This window comes from Pseudochaenichthys georgianus, chromosome 5 (assembly GCF_902827115.2).
Source record: "Pseudochaenichthys georgianus chromosome 5, fPseGeo1.2, whole genome shotgun sequence".
Lineage (NCBI taxonomy): Eukaryota > Metazoa > Chordata > Actinopteri > Perciformes > Channichthyidae > Pseudochaenichthys > Pseudochaenichthys georgianus.
In genome coordinates, this window is record NC_047507.1 from 22,747,168 (window position 1) to 22,771,184 (window position 24,017).

Sequence of the window (24,017 nt, forward strand, 5' to 3'; positions counted from 1 at the left end):
ACCTTTGTTTGTTTTTAAATGTATAGCCCTTACTATCTAACATGGTGGAAAAGAAAGAACAAGCAGTGTCTTCTCATATAATCCATATTTGTAGAGAAATCTGATGTAACCGTGTCCATTGTACTACTGATTAAAATAAACATTTCTCCGGGGCGTTTGAGGTCCTAATTAATTCACACAGTATTTCAATATAGACCGATAAAGGCTCCGAAGGCTTGGATGCTTTGTTCATGAGAAAAGACATGTCAGAAGGATTCAATGGAAACACATATGTTTACAGTAGTGGCTCAGCAGGGGGTGTAAATATGTGGTGTCTTGCAGGGCTAAAGAGACACAACCTCTTTCTATCCCTTTCATTCTTCACTGGGCTCTAATCAGAGGGACATCTAATTATTTGATGAGTCATTATCCTGTGTGTACTGTAGCAATGAAAACACACGCTCACTGAATGTAGCCCATTGTTTGCGCTTAGTAAACCTTGCAAGCAACAGCCATGTGCACAGACAAATTCATATATCAACAAAACCGAACTGTAGACTTGTACACATGATTGTATTAATATTATTACCACTGCTGAGGTGATTATAAGATGTTATCCACAGTGATCATGATCGACTTGTCTGGCCTTTCTAAAAAGACACCTGATTTCTGCTTAGCACCAAAAGTGTCTGTTCTTGCTCGCTAGGCAGTGCCACAAACATTTTAGATACAACATAATAGCTATCACTGACATGTCAAATAAGTATAACGTTTTGACCTTAAAGGAGACCTATCATGCTATATTTGAATAATATATTGTAGGGCCATACCTATATAAGGTATATGTATACGTTTTTTTTTTCAAAATACCAAACAGATCATGCATTTTAGCCATGCCTCATTTCGCTCTATTTTGCTCTCCTCCACCCTGTCTTTGCATGCGCTGCAGCTGACCACGCCCCCCTGCAAAGGAGGGGGCCGAGTTACGAGCTTCATGTTACCATGCCACGGCAACCTCTCATTCCCCTGATTGGTGGAGAGTTGGCCATATAGGCGGAGTTCCTCATCACTGACGTCAGACTATTTTCAAATCTGTATCAGATCTGTTAAAGCCCCGTTTTTAGAGATTTGGGTATGGAGGAAAAGAGAGAGGGTTGTGTTTTCTGACACTTGGGCTGCAGTCGAATAGCCCAAAGATCAGGTCCTAAGTTCTAACCCTATCGTCTATTCCTTGACCTCTGAGTGAAACGTCACGGGGTTAAGGGATAGTGGACAGGAGAATTCAAAAGGACTTAGGAGAAGAGACTGCGGTGCTTTAGAGAATCCGACTGCACTTTCACTATCCGACGTGTTTATGATGCGCCAGCGGACGTCATGAATGTGCGTCTGCTGCTGTGGGGAAACTATGGAAACTACAGTTTTCTATACAGCGGACTACAACATGGATGTTTAATAAGAACGAGGGACTACTGTGAACTCATCTAGAGACTCTGCACCGTGCTCTGATGCTGCTGCTTTGCTTTATGAACGTGGACAACAGAGAAACATATTCTTCATCACCAAAGTTGGAATTGAAATAAAAAAGGAAAGTGAAACTTATGCTCGTCCCCCTCTCCCTCCGGTCCACATTAATACCAATGATCCCAATACGTATGAAAATATCTTAAAATCAATACAAATGTATTTATTATAAACGTTAGTCCTTAACATCTATCTCTGTGTATATCACCATTCAAACATCTTTTAAAAGTTGAACAAACTCCACACAGCTCAGTAAAGACTGTGAAATGTTGACTTTATTTGATAATTTCAGTAAAAACTAACGTTCATATTTCTCTTTTTGATTATAATACTGATGAACGTTCAAAACAAAGCACTTTGGCAACTTACCACCTATGTTTTAAAATGCTTAATAAGCACCGTAACTTTCATGATATCATTTCTCGGTCATAATCGGTTGTTTCCGTGAACGGCCGACTGTTGAGTGACGGCAAACGCTGCGGCTGCAAGGCATTGTGGGGCAGCATTTTCGCTTCTCCTGTCGGTTAGGGAGGTCCAGTGGTTCCTAAGCTAAAGGAGGTTATAAAGGAAGTTTGAAACCTCCTTTCCTATCATTCTCATCATTCTAGAGAATTCGAACGGCACTTATCATGGCTGCCACTGAGGGACTTCCGGGTCATTTCACTCCTTTAGGAAGGTTCCTAAGCTAAATGGACTATTCGACTGCAACCTTGGTGTCACATCCTGGCCCTGGCTGATCGCCTCACTCCCTCACCTGTGTATTTTCACTCCCTGTTAATCACCTGCCTGGTCTCAATGAGCCTCAGCTGTCCCTAATGATCACTCCTCACCTGTGTATTTAGTCTGTGCTGTTTCCTTGGTCAGTGCCAGTTCGTCTCGTCTGTATAGCAGAAGGTGCTCCATGTTTCTCTTCTGACGTAAGCTATTGTTCTAGCTGCTTAGCATTTGTACCAACCTCGTTGTTTTTTGTTGTTGTTGCTTCTCTAGTAGTTTTCCGCCAACTTAGTTGGTTGGTTTTCGTTACTTCAAGTCAGTACATTTTTTTATTTTTACCTTTTGGATTAAACGCTTGACTAAAGACCTTATTGCCTGGTTGTGCTCTTGAGTCCTATTTTTGCTCGTGCCCGTACTTGTGCTTGATAGTACGAACTGGCCAGCATGGACTCAGATGACCAGGATTCTGTGCGGACTGCTCTTCAGAGTCAAGGGAGCAGGATTTACCACCAAGAGCAGGAACTTACCGGGCTTCGCCAGGAATTAAAGTTGATGGCCGAGAGACAGGAGTCTGTTTTGTCGTCTTTTGGTGGGCAAGTCTGTTATTTGGTCGAAAATATCCAAAAACTATTATTCCAGCCAAGTCCTCCAGCTCCCCCATTGCCTCTTTTCCCAGTGGATCCTACTCCAGTCCAGTCTCCAACTCTGACCCTGTCCCCTCACCTCTCCCGACCAGAGCGGTTTTCTGGGGATTCCGGTGATTGTCGGGCTTTCCTGGCTCAGTGCGGCCTCCACTTTGAACTCCAGGCTGCATGCTACCCATCTGAGCGCTCAAGGGTGGCATACATTGTCTCCCACATTTCTGGCCGAGCTGAGGCTTGGGCAACGGCAGAGTGGGTGAGAAGGTCTCCCGTTTGTGACTCCCTCGATCTCTTCTCTGAGACCTTCACCAAGATCTTCCAGCACATCCCACCAGGGCGGGAGGCAGCCAGAGTACTCGTTGGATTGCGCCAGGGTAAGCAGAGGGTTTCTGACTATGCTATAAAGTTCCGTACCCTGGCAGCGGACAGTGACTGGAACCAATCGGCATTGTTTGATGCTTTCCTTTATGGATTGTCCGGCACATTAAAGGATCAGTTAGCTCCCCTTGAGCTTCCAGCTGATTTGGACTCCCTAATTTCATTGACTATTAAGATTGATAAGCGACTGATGGAGAGGGAGCGAGAGAGAGACACTGCGATTCCCTATTTCTCCCACAAGAGGCAGTCTTCGCCCAGCTCTTCGTCCTCATGGAATCACCCCAGGCCCTGGCTTCCGTCTACTGGGCCTCTGTCGCCCCCTGCTGTTCCGGAGGAGCCCATGCAGCTCGGCAGGACCAAGCTGACTCCCGAGGAGCGACAGCGCCGACTGCGGGAGGGCAGGTCCTTCTACTGTGGTGAACGGGGACACTCAGTCGCCAACTGTCGCCTACTAAAAGATCTGGCTCGCCAGTAAAGAAGAGGGCACTGGTGAGCCGCACTACACTTAATGTTAGTCCCTCACGTTGTCTCCCAAATGTCACACTGTCTTCGTCTTCTGTGGTTCTTAGGCATCCTGTTTTGGTAGACTCTGGCTCAGATGCCAGTTTTATAGACTTTGAGTTGGCTAAGAAGCTGAACCTTGAGACCTTTCCCCTTCCAAGACCAATGGAAGCAAGTGCCTTGGATGGCCGTCTTCTCTGTAGGGTAACTCACCACACCCAACCTCTTCAGCTAAGTTTCCAGGACGGTCACACTGAGCTTCTCGTCTTTCATGTTTTTCGGTCCCCGGAACACCCAATAATTTTGGGGTACCCCTGGCTTACCCTACACAACCCCCACATAGACTGGTCCACTGGCAAGATTATTGCTTGGTGTAAGGCAGGGGTGCCCAACCAGTCGATCGCGATCGACCGGTCGATCGCGGGGAGATTCCCAGTCGATCGCGAGATGTGTCTAAAAATAGAACAACAATATTCTGTTTTATCGTTAATGTCCTATAACATAATCTTCCTGTGCCAGAATAATGCACTTGAACGCATCAAAGCTTTGTGATTGGCCGGCTTGACCCCATGGGTCGGGGCGTGGCTGGTGGGCAGTGCACTAGTCCGTGTCAACACCAGGAGTGACAGTCCGCACACACACAAGAAGCAACACATATATAATTTTCACTCCGAGTGGGAGGATGATTATTTTTGTATCTATTCCAATTCAAAGTCCATCTGTCTCATCTGCAATGCAAGCGAGGCTTTATCGAAGAAGGGTAATTTAGGAGCGGCATTTCAAAACAGTGCACAAACGCTACGAGACGGAATTCCCTCCCGCCCCACGCTCCAAAAGGGGAGGGGCCTGAGAGGACAGCTAAATGCACAGCAGTCCACCAGGCCCAACAACAAGAGCAAGGCTGCTACCAGAGCATCTTATCGTGTCAGTCACGTTCTTGCGAAACACATGAAGTCTTTCAAAGACTGCGAAGTTGTGAAAGAAGCATTCCTGGAGGCTGCCGATGCGTAATAAAAATAACAGTTGCATTTCAACAGGTTTTTGATATGATAACAACTCAAGTTAGATATCGTTATTAATCAGCTGTAAGTTTGAGTTTGTTTGAACTTATTCATTATAATTATTGTACAAAATGGTATAAGAATGCAAACTTAAATTGATTATAGTCTATTATCAATTCAGGTTAAGAAACTAGTGTTGCTTGCATCCTATTGTAAAAGGCATTTCTTTTTATAATCTACTAAAATGCAACAAAAAAAAGGGTTTGATTCTATTAATGTTGTCTCTTATTGCACTTTGGCAGCAGATTCCTGAGTAGCTTCAGATCTGAGTTGTCTTATTAGTAAGCCTAATTTATACTTTTGTAGCAACACTGTTTTTATATAATGGCAAAGAAAGGGTTCAGAGTTTTTCCCTGTGTCATATGTGGCAGCACTGTTCAATGCTTCTTGAAAACATCACCCACTGTAGTATGTGACGTGTGAATACAGTCCAACTCTGTATCAACAACACTGTTTTGCAACTTCTGTTAAATACGTGTATGTGTGTAGATTAGAAAGAGGTAAGATAAAGGATCTTCAGTATTTTATGAAGTATTAATCGTACAAAGGTCAGTTTTATACAATTAGAAGTGTGTATTTTCCTGGTAGTAGGCTGTCAGTAATGGCTACGCCTCTCTATTTGGACTGGTAGATCTCGGCAGACTGGCAACTTTAAAAGTAGCTCTCGGTTAAAAAAAGGTTGGGCACCCCTGGTGTAAGGGATGTTTAAGTACCTGTTTTCCGTCCAAATGTTCCCTGACTGCTCCTCCAGCTGTCTCTGAAATTCAAGACATGTCAGATCCTGATTACCCTGACATTTCCAAGGTCCCTCAGTGTTACCATGACCGTAAGGAGGTTTTTAACAAGGCCAGAGCCACCTCGCTGCCCCCTCAACGTGTGTACGATTGTGCTATAGACTTGTTACCAGGCTCTTCACCACCCAGGGGTCGTCTTTATTCCCTATCTGCTCCAGAGACACGGGCGATGAAGGAATATGTGGAGTCTTCACTTTCCGCTGTATTAATTAGACCTTCTTCCTCTCCCGCTGGAGCCGGATTTTTCTTTGTGGCAAAGAAAGACAAGTCACTTCGCCCCTGCATTGACTATCGAGGTTTGAACGACATTACCATCAAGAACAGGTATCCCCTTCCTCTTATGTCATCAGCTTTCGACCAGTTACAAGGTGCTAAGATCTTTACCAAGTTAGATCTTAGAAATGCTTATCATCTGGTGAGAATAAGGGAGGGGGATGAATGGAAAACTGCTTTTAACACCCCACTTTGGCCTCACAAATGACCCAGCTGTTTTTCAGACTTTGATCAATGATGTACTTCGAGACATGCTTAACATCTTCGTTTTCGTGTACCTGGATGACATCCTCATCTTCTCCCCTGACAAAACGACCCACAGAGATCATGTACGCCGTGTCCTACAGCGTCTCCTGGACTACCACCTCTTTGTCAAGGCCGAGAAGTGTGAGTTTGATGTTTCCACTGTTTCATTTTTGGGCTTTATTGTGTCAGTGGGCAATATTTTGATGGATCCGGCTAAGGTTAATGATGTCTCTGAATGGCCTGTGCCTGCAAACCGCAAGCAAGTGCAGCGTTTTTTAGGGTTCGCCAACTTCTATAGGCGATTCATAAGAAACTTTAGCACTGTTGCTGCTCCATTGCATGCACTAACTTCCCCAAACACAAGGTTTCAGTGGATCTCTCAGTCGGACCAAGCCTTTCAGAGGCTCAAGAAGGCCTTCACCACGGCCCCTATACTGACCCTCCCGGACCCACGTCTGCAGTTTGTGGTGGAGGTGGACGCTTCAGGGGGTTGGTGCTGTGCTCTCCCAGCGCTCCAGAGAGGACAACAAGGTTCACCCATGTGCTTTTCTCTCCCGGAAGCTTTCTCCTGCTGAGAGGAATTACGATGTGGGGAATCGAGAGCTGTTTGCTGTTAAGGTGGCACTGGAGGAGTGGCGTCACTGGTTAGAGGGAGCTGAAGTGCCATTTATTGTGTGGACCGATCACAAGAACCTGGAGTACCTGCGCACAGCGAAGAGACTCAACCCTCGTCAAGCCAGGTGGGCTTTTTTTTTTTTTTTTAAATCGGTTCAACTTTTCACTGTCTTATCGTCCTGGTTCTAAAAACACTAAGCCTGATACTCTCTCCCGTCTCTTTGATACGGGCTCTGACCATTCTTCCCCTGCTACCATCCTGCCTCCCTCATGTATGGTGGGTGCTGTTACCTAGGCTATTGAGGAGAGGGTCAGAGAAGCAAATGTTGGTAACCCAGGGCCGAATGGTTGCCCTCAGAACAGGTTGTTTGTGCCCTCTCCTCTTCGCTCTCAGGTCATCCACTGGGCTCATGCGTCCCCTCTCTCCTGCTATCCGGTGATCAAACGGACCATGTTTGTGGTCAAGCAACGCTTCTGGTGGCCCAAGATGGAGAGTGAAGTGGGTGAGTATGTTGCTGCCTGCCCGGTGTGTGCTCGGAACAAAGTTTCTCGTCGGCCTTCCCCTGGTCTCCTACGTCCCCTTCCTGTACCTACTCGCCCTTGGTCGGACGTCTCTCTGGACTTTGTAACGGGTCTTCCCCTGTCCCAAGGTAACACAACCATTTTGACCATTGTCGACAGATTCTCAAAGTTGGTGCATTTTGTTCCTCTGCCCAAGTTACCCTCTGCCAAGGAAACGGCAGAGGTTGTCCTGTCCAATGTTTTCCGGTTACATGGCTTCCCTAAAGATGTTGTGTCGGATCGGGGTCCCCAGTTCGTCTCCAAGTTTTGGAAGGAGTTCTGCGCTCTCCTGGGTGCCACCGTTAGCCTCTCCTCCGGCCATCACCCTCAGTCCAACGGACAGACCGAGCGGCTCAACCAGGAGTTAGAGACCGGTCTGCAATGTCTCGTCTCTCAGAACCCCACTACTTGGAGTAAGAATCTTATCTGGGTTGAGTATGCGCACAACACATTGCCTTGCTCTTCTACTGGTCTTTCCCCATTTCAGTGTGCTTATGGCTACCAACCGCCCCCTGTTTCCGCCCCTGGAGGGAGAGGTCAGGGTTCCTTCTGCCTTGGCACTGATTTGGAGGTGCCGTCGCATCTGGACTGGGGCTAGACAAGTGCTGCTTAGGACGTCTGCTCCGTACAAGAGGGCAGCAGACCGCCGACGGATCCCTGCTCCCACCTATCGTGTCGGCCAGAGAGTATGGCTCTCCACTCAGGATCTTCCTCTTCGAGTCCCGTAAGTTGGCGCCTCGCTTTGTTGGTCCCTTCCCTGTCTCAAAGATTATTAATCCTGTTGCTGTGAGACTCAAGCTTCCCAGGTCCATGAGGTCACACCCAACGTTCCATGTGGCTCGGATCAAGCCGGTCAAAGAGAGCCCTCTGGTTCCTGCCTCCAGACCCCCATCGCCCCCCCGGTTCATCGATGGAGGGCCAGTTTATTCTGTCAAGCGGCTCTTGGCGGCTCGCCGGCGGGGTCATGGACGCCAGTATCTGTTGGATTGGGAGGGCTATGGTCTTGAGGAGAGGGAATGGGTATCTTCAAAGAACATTGTCGACCCAGACCTCATCCGGGATTTCCACAGGCATCATCCAAACGAGCCTGGAGCGTCCGGTGCCGGTCGTTGAGGGGGGGGTACTGTCACATCCTGGCCCTGGCTGATCGCCTCACTCCCTCACCTGTGTATTTTCGCTCCCTGTTAATCACCTGCCTGGTCTCAATGAGCCTCAGCTGTCCCTAATGATCACTCCTCACCTGTGTATTTAGTCTGTGCTGTTTCCTTGGTCAGTGCCAGTTCGTCTTGTCTGTATAGCAGAAGGTGCTCCATGTTTCTCTTCTGACGTAAGCTATTGTTCTAGCTGCTTAGCATTTGTACCAACCTAGTTGGTTGTTTTTTTGTTGCTTCTCTAGTAGTTTTCCGCCAACTTAAAGTCAGTACATATTTTGATCATTGCCTTTTCTTTTTCTTTTTTTACCTTTTGGATTAAACGCTTGACTAAAGACCTTATTGCCTGGTTGTGCTCTTGAGTCCTATTTTTACTCGTGCTTGATACTTGGTGAGTTCCCTGACACACCGGGAACACATATTCATGTATAAAAGATGTACAAAGGTGCATTTTGCATGATAGGTCTCCTTTAACATAACTACAATACATTTCCCCAGTGTGCAATACCATATACCGATTAAAATGCTATGACTTTAATAAAACCCAATGTAATAAAATTGTTCTTGACACTTAATAATCCAAAGTCTGTCTTTACTTTATCTGACCTCAAATGTAATGAAAATTCCCTGATATGCATAAATGAAAATGTAGATTAACCCTATCCGCTGATGAAGAACGTGTGGGAAAGTTCTGGAAGAAATCAATAGGTGGACCATAATTTTACGAAACATCCATCATCTGTAAAGACTGTATATTCAATCCTACAGTAGATGATACCATAACTCTTTTAAACCACATTGATTGTGTTAAACATTCTCACCTCCATTCTCGGACAGCTTCCCGCGATAGATCTTGTCCTCCACCACATCCGTCCAATAGAGGGCGCTCTCACTGATATGGAAGTCCAGGGCAATGGTGTTCCTCAGGCCCGGTACCAACACACTGAACTCTCCTTTATTCAAATCAATGCGGCGGATCTCATGGCGGTTTGAGAAAATGATAAAGGGTTTGAAAGGATCTGTGAAGATTGACAGAAAAACATTGTTGGGTGTCTTTAAAAGAAGAACTAAGCAGCTGTTAAAGGGTTAAACGCTTCTGCTTGGTTATCTTTGATTGTTACTCATTCGGTTCTGCTTCACAGCATGGAAAACATTGCAGCCATGTTCCACTGCGGTGTGTGTCCAATGGCTGAGTTTAAAGTGGCTCTAATCCTGGGTAATTAAAACGCAGTGTAAATAAGACAGGGGTTATCTGCACCTAACAGGCAGCCAGATGAATGACAGGGTGCCGGGGCCTAGTCTCTAAGACCTGGACAATCACAAATTCATAATTCCTCATTGGCTAGTTGCTGCAGGGAGGTGTTTATGTGGATGATAAAATTCAAAGCTGATTAACTGTGACTGAGCACGTCTTGCCCTGCTAAATAAGTATCTGTTCACTTCATTTTTTACAATTTTATATTCGTTTTTTTCATTAAATAATAATGACAGCTAAAATCCAATGCCGAGGTCTTTTTTATGTTTTTTAGTGATAGACTCCTGAGAACAGCAATGTAATACTTCTCCTTTTCCGTCTCCAGTGTTCTGTCTATTGTCCGAATGAGTATCACATTTTGGCATAGAGAGACTTCTCTAGCCACAGCTTCCTGCTTAGGCAGCCTCTCCTTTGGTTTATCCCAAACCCTAACCACACTTCCTGATTCTGAACTCTTAAAGCCTGACAAAGCCCAGAGCGCAGTCACTTCTCTAGCTTCCCTTTCTACTGTACCTTTACCATCAATCAGATGTTAAAAAATTCTTCCCTGATGTCTCTTGCCTTCCCCTGACCCTTCCCTCCATCTCCCCCTTTTTCCTCTGTCTCTTACCCGTGCTCTTGCAGTTCTCCATGTCAGGCTCCAGTTCCCAGCCTTCGTAACAAGAACATTTCACACTGAACTTTTCCTGTTCGCAGCGTTGACTGCACTTAAGGTGTTTGGCGCAGAAGCTCTGGATTTGACAGGTCTTGTTGTCGACCCCCAACTCCATGCCCAGGGGACAGGAACAGATCACCCCCTCGCCAGGGGCCACTGTGCAGTTATGGCTGCAGTCACCATTGTCCAGTGAACACAGGTCTGTGAGACAAAAGATAGAACTGTTATTAAACCTCTTAATACATAATTTAAGATGCAGAAGTTTGACTTGCTGTTATGGCATTCCCTGTAATGAAACGCAGCCTGGTTCCTGTTGTCTCTTACCGCAGAGTTTCTCATCGGAGCCATCTGGGCAGTCATCAGTGCCATCGCAAAGTTTCTCTGCAGGCAGGCAGATGGTGGAGTCATTGGCACACACATGATGAGAGAGCTTACACACCAGCGCCTCACAGTTGTCCTCGTCGGAGTTGTCCTCACAGTCGCTGTCGCCGTCGCACACCCAGGCTTTGCTGATACAGCGTGCTACGGGCAGAAGGCAGGCTTACTTAAAAAAAGATTTAACAAACTTTTCTTGAATTGTATTTAAACTATGGTCTTCTTACCAGAGTCCCTACAGCCAAACTTGACAGCTGGGTCGCACATGTGTGTGACGCCCTCACAGTTCTTCTCGTCGCTCAGGTCCATGCAGTCGGTGTCCCCGTCGCAGCGCCATCGCAGCGGGATGCACAGGCCGTCCATCCGACACTGAAACTCATCTGTATGACAACCTCCAGGGGGACGCGTGGCTGTGGAGAGGAAGATGTCATAAAGCTTTGAAATATTATTGTCTTCAACCCTTGGCTGTATTAATCAAATCAGGATACATAGCCTGGAGCAGAGACAATGCAGAAACAAACAAACAAACAAAACTAATGAGCTGTCTGTTGGATATCTGGATGGCAACACGTCTTAGCAACGGGAAAGACTAAGCAGATTCAAGCGGGTCATTGTTTTAGTCATGAACACTAGCTACCGATGAATCATTTTTGTTATTGTTTCAATGTTGATCTTAACAGCATAACAATGAATATTTATTAGTATCTTAACAGTTATTATATCACTTGCTAAGTGGCTAGTGAGAGAGTTTTTTAATGCCGTGGTGGTACCCTTTAGACTGGGCCAGTGTGCACCAGAGATTTATACAACGACTGAATAAAGTGTAAATACTATGATTAAGTGCCTATCAGCTGTGTTCCAAAAGTACTATTAAATATAGGGACCATTGGCTATTTGTTTGTGAAAAGTGGCTTTAGATATTAGCTTTACTTTTTAATATTGGCTATTTTATAAAAGTTCTGCTTGGTGAGTAGGGGGCATGTTTTCTTGAATAAAAATGAAGAGCAACAAGAGCAATCAGATGCAAACAGGTTAGGATCATGAGAAATTGGCTCACATACATTTGAGTAAAAGCTGGTATGAAATGCGATCAGGCCATCTGTCTATCTCATGATTATATTTATAATATAATGATCTTAATACAAATAATTACCACTGAGATTCAGTCTGGATGAATGTAGCATAAAACCATACCAGTTGGTGTTAATAGATTTCACAAACATCTAAGTGGTTTTGTTGTCTTAACTACAGGGTAAAGCATCCCCCCATTCGGGGTTCTGTAGAAACCAACACAGGAAGTGAAAACCAACCAATTGAGAGCAGATGTTGGCTAAAAGACATGACTGAAGAAATGCATATAAGTGTTACGTGATTTTGTAGATAACTCACAAAAATGTGTATGAGTCAACTTGATATCAAAACACTTCAGTTTTGAGATTAAGTTTGAGCATGGTGGTCTGATTTGTACAAATATCAAATAAATCTTAATTTTGTATTTCTTAAATACAACAGTGAAGAGTTTCCTCGCTGTCCCCCCTAACCAACAGGTTGTAACACTGACCCTGGTTGGTGCAGTTAGCGTGTGTCTCGTCACTGTAGTCCCCGCAGTCATTATCTCCGTCACAGGTCCAGTAATCTGGGATGCAGCGGCCGCTGTTACACTTGAACTGAGCGCTGGAGCAGGAGTGACTACAGCCCGCCTCGTCGCTGTTGTCCCCGCAGTCGTTATCTGAAAAACAATCACAGTCAAACACCAACTCTCGTAATATGAGGCGCCCACTGCCTCACAGGGAAAAATATATAAATATGCAAAAAGTAATAGATTTTTTTCTTTCACATTTAAAACAGTGACAATGAAAACAATGGAAAACAAATGAAATAGAATATGAGAGATTGAATAATGACAGAAACTGCATAGATCAGACCATGCACCATGAGGGAATGTACCAAATGCTGATACATTGAGCTGGCAGCAAAGCATTTTTAACCATAATAAGTCACCTGATGCATAACCTTGCATACTTTTAATAGCAGTTATTTCCATGGTAATCAGGGAAAGATAATCTATTATGTGAAAAGATTATGATATTTCTGATAATTAAACCTGCCATTCCTTTAAATCTACACCAAATAAAATGAGTTAAATTAATTTGGCTACACTTTCCCTGGGTAATCGGTTGACTGAATACTGCACTGCAATATATAAAATTAAACTTAGGTTCAAAACATATTATGTGCTGAAGCCTACAGTAAATTACTAGCAGCAGTATTGGCCTCAGCATGTGGCCATGTTCAATTAGCAGACAAGCAGCCTAACTAATGGCCAGCTTGACCAGTTCTAGCCAATTTCTAGGCTTGCATCATGGCTGTGGTGGTGCATGTTGATCTATGCACTAACCGGTGAGGTTTGGACAATTCAACTCATCAGAGCCGTCCCCACAATCCTTTTCTGAAAGACAGAACCAATGTAAGATAGCAGAGTGGGCGAACGGCACAACACGGAACAACAAAACCAACAACACAGAACAACAAAAGACTGGAGAAACAATAAACGTAAAAACAAGCAAACGTAGACAAACATTTGCCAATTTTACGGTGGTGGAAAAACATGCTCAGCAAACGCGTGATGAAGGAAAGCGAGGAGTTGCAACTGTAAATGTTCACATGGAAGGAGAAGAGGAGAGAAAAAAGAACTGACCATTATCACAGCGCCAGTTCACGTTGATGCAACGTCCGTTGTTGCAGGTAAACTGGGTGAGGGGGAAACATGTGGGGTAGGCTGTGAAAAAAAACTAGAGTTTAGACACTTATTATTAAACTGACCTATAATAACAGATTTATGTCACCCTACAGTTAAAGACCAAACCACAGAAGTAGACCAACCACAGGAAGCAGGCTCATCTGACCGATCACCGCAGTCATCGTCCAGGTCACATGTCCAAGAAATAGGGATGCAGCGCCCACTGGCACACGAGTACTGATTTGGTGGGCAGGTACGTGCTAAAAGACAAAAAGGTTGATGTAATGTCCCATGTGAAAGTCAAAAAAGTCAGATTTTGGTACAGGGTGTATATTTGTTTGTGTACCAGCGCAGGTGGTGTTGGATTCATCCTCATCGTTCCCACAGTCGTTGTCCCCGTCACAAAGCCAGCGCAGAGGGATGCAGCGGTTGTTCTTGCACTTAAATCTGTCTGTGGGGCAGGTGTGCTGGTCTGCAGAGAAGAAAGAAAGCATTGAAGGGTTAGAGGAAACAGAGAAAAATGAGAAGCCATGTGGGAAGAAGTGTAGGAGGGAATGGAAAGATGGAGGGACGTGAGGTGCCAAAGGTTGAAAGAGAGAGCAAAAAGTCTAGCTGTTTTGGAAGTGCTTTTGTTTTGTCTGGGACGTTAACATGTCTGCACTGTAACCACCAGACAGACAGACAGACAGACGGACAGAGAGCTTTACCAGACCCACAGACATAGCTACATTCCTCCTTGCACAAACACACACACCACGCATATTATGCACTGACATATACACCCATTAGCACATATAAACACAATCACTATTTCACAGACTGCTCCTTCATTTCATTTTGGCATCCAACAACTAAATAAACACCTGGAAGAAGTCAAGGCCAAGGTGACATCCAGGGTCGCGCTGATCCGCCGCCTCGCTGGAACAACCTGGGGAGCCTCCGCTAAGACGCTGCGAATATCCACTCAAGCCCTGGTCTTCTCTGCAGCGGAATACTGCGCCCCAGTCTGGAGCAGAAGCCCTCATGCGAAAAAGGTCGACGTGGCTATCAATACCTCCCTCAGAATAATAACTGGATGCTTAAAGCCTACCCCTGTGTCCCTCTTGCCAGTCCTTGCGGGAATAGCACCGGCCGGCCTCCGACGGGAGGCTGCCACCCTCGCCCTGGCCAGGAAGGCACAAAAGTATGACTGGCACATCCTGCACCACACCACAATAACTCCAGCACCTCCAAACAGACTCAAGTCCCGCCACCCCTACAACATAGCAGCTCAAGAGATGCTCAACTCCACCTCTGAGGACATCTCCAGAGATGCATGGTTGGCAGCAGCTTGGAAGCAGGAGTGGGTGTCAGCCGGGCCCTCCCGAATCCACCGTTACATCTGGGACCCAGGAGATGGCACCATTGGAGGAGACGACCTACCGCGCCGGCAGTGGACCACTCTAAACCGTCTACGAACTGGGGTCGGTCGCTTTAAAACCACGATGAAGACGTGGGGCTTGGCGGACAGTGCGGCATGCGAGTGCGGTGACCCTGAGCAGACCGCTGTCCATATAATCACCATCTGCCCCTTATATGGACCACCCTCGGAAGCCAGCCTCTTCGACCTAGGACCAGAGATGCGGGCATGGCTACACGACACCGAGTTGGACATATAACGTTATACGAAAGAAGAAGAAGATCCAACAACTATTGCCCAAGGTCATCTCACTCCAAAACGATGTTATATATGGTCTGAGTAAGTGTGTGTGTGTGTGTGTGTGTGTGTGTGTGTGTGTGTGTGTGTGTGTGTGTGTGTGTGTGTGTGTGTGTGTGTGTGTGTGTGTGTGGAAACGTACGGCACAGCTCCGGAGCTTCGTCGCTGTTGTCCAGACAGTCATTGTCTCCGTCACACTTCCAGCGCTCCTGGATGCAGCGGTTGTTCTTACAAGCAAACTCCCCAAACTGGCACTGGGGAGGAGGCACGTAAGACGGGTTGGCTGTGAAAGGAGAGGTAGAGGAAAGGAGGAATGAAAGGTGTTTTAAAAAGGAGGAAATTGAGGACATGAAAAATAGCGAAATACAGTTTTGGATTAAAAAAACAGATGGGTTTCGGGAAAATAGCAATTAAAAGGAAATCAAAAAAGCCATGTGTCTAAATGCACCTCACATATAGTAGTAGACTGACGCTGAGCTGACTGGTGATGGAATAAAAAACAAGAAGAAAGTGGGGCAGACAAATAACAGTCACATATCAAGTGCAGCATTACATGCATGTTTAATCTTTGAGTTTTATTAAGACTGGGTCGGAGCAGTTTATTTTATTTTCGGTTTGTTATTGGACTGGATTTGTATTTAATCGACTCTGGCATGGGCAAAATACCAGGAAAACGTTGCAAATTTAAAAAATAATAATGAAGGGTGTATATTGGACTGCATTAAGTCATGCCAGTGCTCCTGTTGTTGTCTGCATTTGTTTTAGTTTTTTTTATCAAATACCCTTCAGTCTCACATCAGATACAAAGCATTGGTGGACCTACCCTTGCAGCTGGTGTTGTCAGCTGGGTCTAGTATCTGGTCTTCTGCACAGGCACACTGCCTGTTTTCTGGTGTAGCGAGACACAGACTGCTGCAGCCGCCGTTGTTTACACGACACGCATTGGAGCCTTCAGGTAAACAAACATTATTTTTTATGGGAACACAAATTAACATTAATTATGCGTGATCGTGTATTTTGACAATCATAGTGTCTGGATTAACATGGATGGATAGAAGAATATTGTATTTGTGATGCTACCTTGCTGCTGCTGGGCGTCAAACATGAGGATTTCAAAGATCGGTGGCCTCTCGTTTCGCAGAAGAGTGACCGTGCTAGTGGTGGTGTCCAACTTGAAAATGCTGCCACTTCGATACTCGTTCCAGAACAGGAAGTGTTTATAGTGGCAAAGACCAAAGGCGTGGTTCAGCTCCTGACCTTCATACACCGTCTGGTAATGTGTGAAAAGCAACACGATAGTAAAGAATGCTTTAAAAAAACAGCAAGCTGTGTCCAGGATTACAGCTTCTATTAATTTGTTGTGACAATATGTGATATGATTTACCTTCTTTGATTCCTAGCAGTTAACATTTTAGTTAATCATACGACAAACCTTTAAATAAAGGTGTCAAAAAAAAAATCTGCTATGTGGCCCTAAAATACCCTTTTCAGTGGTATTCAGAGTCTGTAAGTAATTATCTATTTCATTCATTCGATGTTAACCATAATATTATACATGTGAATTCCAAAAACAACACCATAAAACCAAAATATAACCAACACACAGACTACTGGAAGCAAAATATCATCAATATAGCCACAAGGAGTGACCAGTAAGCCCTTGGACTGTGAGCTGCATTGTGATGGACCACCCAGTCTCCCATGGCTCTAAGACTCACTCCCTAATAGCTCGCTTACCGCTTGTCATACCCTGTCAGAATAATCCCCTGCCTTCATTCCCGTGAACCACACTGCAATAAAATAATCCTGTTGATGGTGAGCGTGTGCTGACCTTGCGCTCTGTGCTGTTGAGGTACACCATCTCAATGCGGTCGTAGTAGGCGTCCACCCAGTAGAGGATGCCCTGCGGGATGTCCAGGCTGAGGCCGTTGGGCCACAGCACCGTTTTGCTGGTCAGGAACACGTTTCGGTTCGAGCCGTCCATCCAAGCCCGCTCAATTTTCCCACGCTTGCTCTCCTTAGGGTCCTCCTCCCAGTCCGTCCAGTACATCCACCTGAAAAAGAACAAGGGAACATTTGTGGGACAAGTACCAACACAAATGTGATTGCACAACAGAAAAAAACATTGTATTTGGTTGGGCTCCTTGGAAAATATGTGGCAATAATGGAGTCATTGATATTTTATGTAGCTGCCCTATAGCGCACAACACTCATGAGAGCAGTGAGAAAGGTGTTTCTGCAGTGTTTAGCAGTATATCTGCCCACAGGAAAACAAAGTTTCCTCCAAAGTACTTTAATACCTGCCACTTGCCTTTAGTGCTCCACGCTTAGCCAGTCTGCTGGCTGTCTACCCCATCATGCTAAAGTAAACACAACCCCCCCCCCTTGGCTGAAATATGACTGACATTAGCATTAAGTTGTCATATTCCCTTCTGTCTGTATCTGTCCTTTCTGCAAATGTCTCCTTATCCTCCCTTCTCTCTCTGAGCCTGATTGATTACAGGCATTAGTTGAGACGAGAGCCTTTCCCCTGGGAAGTGTGTGGACACACATCACCCTGTCACTAGTTATCCAAAGAGTGTGTGTGTTTGTTTGAGTGTGTGCTTCTCAAGAGAGAGCCCAATAGGTCATAGCAATAAGAAACATCCACAGCAAGATTAAGAGCTATTTGAAAAAGTGCGAGGGAGATTTGGGTGTGTGTTAATAAGCTTGTGGAGGAAATCTACCAAGTAATGCACAAAAGGCTCCATCTGTCTTATTAAGTAGCGTGTGATAAGTGAAATCATTAGGGACGATATGTCTTGTGGAGGGATATTGGTCAACAAAACAGATGGGATGAAGAGGAAAAAATGCTCTCTGCTGGAAAATGTGAAGAAAACAAGAACTGAAGAAAGAAGGGTAAATGGGTGCAAGCAGTGATTATTAGAAGCGTTAAACAGCTCATATACGAGGGATAAGTGAGGTGGGAAGTAACTAAGCAGATTTACTCAAGTACTGTACTTAAAGGGGACCTATCATGCAAAATGCACTTTTGTACGTCTTTTATACATGAATATGTGCCCCCGGTGTGTCAGAAAACACAACCCTCACTCTTTTCCTCCATACCCAAATCTCTAAAAACGGGGCTGCAATGGGGCTGATTATTATTTGAATTTTTCTGACGTCAGAAAAGGGGTGCTCCGCCTATATGGGCAACTCTCCACCTATCAGGGGAATGAGAGACTGCTCGAAAGCTCTGGAGACGCAGTAGTACATATGCCAGGCCTGTAAGTGGCGCTGTAGTCTGCCACATAAGCAGAATCAGCCCTTGCAAAAACAGGGCTGGAAAAGAGCAAATAGAGTGAAATGAGGCATGGCTAAAATGCATGATCTGTTTGGTATTTTGAAAAGAAAACTTCACAGACATGTTTTATATAGGTATGGCCCTACAATATATGTTTCAAATATAGCATGATAGGTCCACTTTAAGTAACATTCTGAGGTACTTGTTCTTTACTTGAGTATTTCCATTTTATGCTACTTAACTCCACTACAATTCAGAGGTAACTCGTGTACTTTAACTCCACTACAATTCAGAGGTAACTCGTGTACTTTAACTCCACTACAATTCAGAAGTAACTCGTGTACTTTAACTCCACTACAATTCAGAGGTAACTCGTGTACTTTAACTCCACTACATTTATTGAATACCTTTAGTTACTTTACAGATTTGGATTAATGATGTGAAATATAATCAACACTAGAATAAGTCTTTAGTTACACCTGGAGTAAATACACAAGCTACTCTGCAGTATACAAAGTAATTAAAACTAGCTGCACCTTTACCAGCTTTGAGAACACTTTCATGCATCAATCATTATAATCAAAATATATTATATATTATTCTGAAATGAGTCAATTTGCTAAATGAGTACTTTTACGTTTGGTACTTTAAGTATATTTTGATGCCAATACTTTTTTACATTTAATTGAGTAACCTTTTGATTGCAGGACTTTTACTTACAGAGTATTCCTACACACTAATACTTTTACTTAAGTACAAGAGCTGAAGACTTCTTCCACCTCTGGATACGAGTTTGCTGAGTGATAGACCATCTGTAATTATTTCGGAAAGCTGACCATAAGAAATGACCTCCTATCATTATCGCTTACCGTATGTTGCCTGACCACAAAGAAGCACACACGACATGCATGCATCATAATCCATTAAACAGCCAGCTTAGAGTCAGCGTTATTTGAACTGCTGACTAAACCTCTGCTGTGCCTCGACATCTCAACTCTCATTTTTACAGGAAATGTATCCATTTTCTCTGGATCAAAAATACAATTCAATTCCTCCCTCCATCTCTTTCTCTCCTTACCCGTGCAGTGGATCAACTACAATGGCGCGAGGGTGAGTCATTTTCCCCTCAATGAGAGTTTTGCGTGTCTGTGAAGCCTTTTCCAGCCGAGCCACACTGATGGTTTTCTTCGGCCCGTCATCGGTCCAGTACAGGTTGTCCGCCATCCAGTCCACAGCTATGCCCTCTACGGTGTGGATTCCTGAAACAAACATGTGCTGCTGGTGAGAGGCCTTTTGTAACAACACACATAACACATTATTGGCTAAAAATGTATTTTTATAAGCGTAAATCACAAGATTTATAGTGTTATGCTTTTAGATTTGAACCTCAATGCCTGCTGATGCATACAGCTTGTTGTAGACTTTTAAACAATGGAAAGCTACCCATTTCTTTTCAATGGGATTATGTGGAGAAATAAAGGCTAGATAAATTAAATATATTTTTGTTTGAAAGATTGAAGGCTTGTGAAAAAGTCTATGGTTGTTTATCACTTGTTGTAAACCTTTGTACTGTGGCCCTGCTTTAAAAGCCTTAACATGGGCCAAACCCATACCTTTACCTTGAATGTGTTGTGCATTTGTAACTAGCGTAACCTTGAGAATCAATGCAATTGACTAGATCCAAAGATTCATTACAACCAACATTTCAACACATAAACAAACCAAATGTTCTTTCATTGCTCAACTTGAAACTCATATTAATCTTTATTTTCATTTTCATTTCATTTCAAACCTTTATTTAACCAGATTGGTCCCATTGAGATCATAGATCTCTTTTTCAAGGGAGACCTGCAGCATATAGGTTCCACATGAAACATAAAACAATAAAGGACATTATACATTATATTTACAGGATACATAGTTATAGACATTTACAAGTGCCCATTGTATCGGCAAGCATTTCATTTACCCTAGCTTTAAAAACATGCAGAGGAATGAGATTGCTCAGTTTCAATTCTTGCTGAAGATTGTTCCAAGCAAGTGGAGCTGCGCACATAAAAGCTGTCCTGTTAGTCCTGTTCTCAAATGAACCGTCATTACTGTACCTTCTTTCACAATAGTATCCCTTTCTGTTCCATCAATTTTCTGTCGCCCGATGATGTAGCTGGTGGCGTCCGCAAAGTAGATGAACTCGCTCTGAGCGTGGAAGTCCAGAGCTCTCGGGTTCATCAGATTCTCGATGGGGATCATGTATTCGTCTGGCACCTTGGCATTCATGTCCATGCCCCGGATAACCCCTGGGCGACCTTTGCCGTAGACCAGGAAGAGCTCATGCTCAGGTTCTGCAGCAAAACAAGAAAACAAAAGGTAAGAAAAAGTAGCTTCAACCTGTAAATGTACACTACTCAGCAGAAGCAGTTAACATTAAACTCCTCTCAGCCTTTCAATACCTAAAGCATTCTGTTAACAAAGACGCAAACCATGCTGACTCAGGACTCTTTTTCCTTTACAAATAATGTGTATTGATTAAGGAAGTTCATTAAAGACAAGATCAGCAAAAGCCTTAAATTAAAATTAAGTGATTTTCAATTGAGAAGCAGGGAGAAGAGAGGAGGAGTTGCCTCTACTTAAATGAATTGTGTCATTTTCAAGGACAGTGTATTGTGAGGAGGCGGATCAATATAATGCTATTATTGGTTGGCAGAATATTAAAACACTTCTCTGAACAAGCTGAATCAGGCTAACACAGCTTCATGGGGAGGTCAGTGCAGAGCTTAAGAGACAGCCTAAGTTATGTTCTGCTCAGCTACTTTGTTCACAGCTCTCTCTCAGTCTGTACCCCAGGGGAGAGCTGCATCCCTAAACTAACCTTGGCTGCCCTTGGCTTTAGGTCTATTGAGCTCCAGAGTTTATACTTACAGTGACGCTGGGAGCATGCACACGTTTGTGCTGAATCTGCAGTGTGCTTCAGTGCAGTGGCTCCCAAGCCTTTTTTATAAGACTTGCCTCCACAGCCCTACTGAATGTATGCAGCCCCTCATTGACAAAACCCATTAGGTCCAAATAATTCACGCTTAGATGTATTGAAATGGGATATTATTTAATACTTAAAATTATACAAAAGAAGATATTTTTAAAATAACATTTTCATACGGAACATTCAATGTTGCTGCTTGTTTGGTAGTGTTTTAGGCTAAATCTCCTACTTGAAGTAGCATAAGCTGGATGTCAAGGAACTATTCAAAAAAAATTCAAATCAGGACAACTATAACAACTGACTAGCCATCACTTTTAGTTGTCATTGTTATAATTGATCCATAAGGCTTATTTTAGGCAACTGGTCGTGTCTCAATTCAGGGGCTACATTCTTCGGAGGACCCAGCCTACGCGGTCCACGGAGGACCCAGCCCACGTAGACCGGGTAGGCTGGACCGAGCGGCCTACGAAATGAGACGGTCTAGCCTACGGAGCGCTTCGTATTTACGTAACGTGATACGCGCTGTTCGGTTGCGCTGCTCCAGTAGCCTGCTAGGAAATTAGCTTACAAGCTAACTCAGCTGAAAAGGATCCAGAAACTTTACTTTTACTTTTTTACTTTAACCATTTTTTGGAGATCACAGACGGCGATGAAATAAAGAGGACCATGGTCAGGTAAATAAGATTAAACTGTTCCTTTAGCCCCCAGTAATGTTACATTAGTAAGTAAACAAGTACATTATATATAGCTGATGTAATTTAATCATATTATTTCTTATTTAAAATAAGTCTTAATTTTTCTGTACTAATGTAAGCATTGGGTTGAGAGGTCATGTGTTTTGAGCATGCGCAGTCTGTCCTGAAGTTGTGAAGGAGAGCATGTGTGTGACTCGACAATAATAAACGGAGGCGCTGTCTGTGACGCTCCAAAAAGTACTAAAGTTCCTGAGTTCTTGTTACACAAAAGTATCTTTGAAGCCTTAACACCTCGGACGTTACATTGGTGGCAGCGGTGGGATGGTGATATTCCTCTCATGCATGCCACAGATTTCATACCAGAATGTTGTAACATCTCTATGTCTATTGATGCTATTATTCCCCCTTTCAGTGAAATGATTGTCCCAGTTAATGTGGATATTCCCCGTACTGCCGGTCTGCCCATTGACTCTTTCTTAGGCTACCTGGAGCCTGAGGTGCGTGATAATGTGGGACTTGTGGTTGCACGTACAGTTGCACCTGTGAAGAATGGATGCACTGTGGCAAGGCTGCTCAACCCGACAGAGAAGGAGTTAAAGCTGCACCCCGGCTCCCATTTAGGTGTGTTCCACCATGTTAAGGACTGTGAGCTACTCACCCCCTCTGAGGTTTTCCCCTCTCAGCAGGGGGCTACCCCTCTGCCGGATGTGGCTGGATTCCCGTTGTCTGCTGAACAGAGACTGCAGCTGCATGCCTTGATGGGGAAACACCAAGGGGTGTTCGCCTCTGGGAAGGGCAGAACTGGGAACACCGGCCTGATCAAACAGCTCATCCACTGCCACGGGTGGATGACACATTGGACGCATTGGCGGGGGCCTCCTGGTTCAGCACCTTGGATTTTTCTGACGGTTACTGGCAGGTGGAAGTGGCTGAGGAGGACCGCAAAAAGACAGCATTCACCACTGGCCAGGGCCTATACCAGTTCAACTCCATGCCTATGGGTCTAACCAATGCACCCACTACCTTCCAGAGGGTTATGGAGCTGGTGTTAAGGGGGCTGCCATGGTGCATGGTGTATCTTGACGATATACTAATTCACATTAGTTCGTTTGAGGCCCACATGTCTGCTTTGGAGGAGGTCTTCATTCGGATTGGGGCAGCTGGGCTTAGATTGAACGTCAGGAAGTGCCATCTTGCCCGTGATCATGTGGTATTCCTTGGTCACGTCATCTCCGCCGGGGGGCTTCGTCCTGACCCCCGTAACACAGATAAGGTGAAGACTTGGCCAGTTCCACGGTCCGCTACAGAGGTGCGTGCTTTTCTGGGTCTCTGCTCTTATTATAGGAGGTTTGTGAGGAATTTTGCCCAGCGTGCTGCCCCCCTCAACCATCTGACGGGAAAGGATGTCCCTTTTCAGTGGACGGCGTATTGCCAGGGGGCATTTGAGTTTTTGCGGGATGGTCTTTGTGCCAAACCCATCATGTGTCACCCGGACTTCACCAAGAGCTTCGTGCTGTGTACAGATGCTTCGCAGATTGCTGTGGGGGCTGTGCTGTCACAAGAAGTGGATGGCCTTGAGAGAGTGGTGGCCTACGCTAGTCGCTCCCTCACAGCAGCTGAACAGCGTTGGTCTACCTACAACAGGGAGCTGTGGGCGATAGTGTGGGCAGTGCGTAATTTCAGGCACTCCCCTTCACAATTATCACAGATCACCAACCTTTGTTGGGTCTGCGACGACTTCAGGTTGAAAATGACAGGACGGGGCGTCGTAGCCGTTGGGCTCTGGAGCTGGACCCATACGAGAGTGGGGCCAAACACACAAATGCAGATGCCCTTTCACGCAGGCCTGCCACCCCGGAAGCTTTGGAGAACTCAGGCAGTCTCGATGCCACATCCGCTCCCTTGA

At 44.9% G+C, this 24,017-nt stretch overlaps 1 protein-coding gene across 2 annotated transcripts in view; it reads right to left on the reverse strand.

The window, feature by feature from the left end:
- LOC117446331 (low-density lipoprotein receptor-related protein 1-like) overlaps positions 1 to 24,017 on the reverse strand; it is a 119,583-nt gene that overhangs the window by 32,768 nt on the left and 62,798 nt on the right. For both annotated transcript variants that reach the window (XM_034082491.2, XM_071203148.1), the window contains exons 11-24: positions 20,545 to 20,781; positions 19,518 to 19,698; positions 16,988 to 17,210; positions 16,237 to 16,426; positions 15,980 to 16,105; positions 15,299 to 15,439; positions 13,807 to 13,932; positions 13,604 to 13,720; positions 13,419 to 13,499; positions 12,282 to 12,449; positions 10,948 to 11,130; positions 10,670 to 10,867; positions 10,301 to 10,546; positions 9,257 to 9,454 (exon numbers count right to left, since the gene is read on the reverse strand). In XM_034082491.2, the coding sequence (XP_033938382.1) occupies positions 9,257 to 9,454; positions 10,301 to 10,546; positions 10,670 to 10,867; positions 10,948 to 11,130; positions 12,282 to 12,449; positions 13,419 to 13,499; positions 13,604 to 13,720; positions 13,807 to 13,932; positions 15,299 to 15,439; positions 15,980 to 16,105; positions 16,237 to 16,426; positions 16,988 to 17,210; positions 19,518 to 19,698; positions 20,545 to 20,781 (2,415 nt within the window). The remainder of the gene's footprint in view (positions 1 to 9,256; positions 9,455 to 10,300; positions 10,547 to 10,669; positions 10,868 to 10,947; positions 11,131 to 12,281; positions 12,450 to 13,418; positions 13,500 to 13,603; positions 13,721 to 13,806; positions 13,933 to 15,298; positions 15,440 to 15,979; positions 16,106 to 16,236; positions 16,427 to 16,987; positions 17,211 to 19,517; positions 19,699 to 20,544; positions 20,782 to 24,017) is intronic.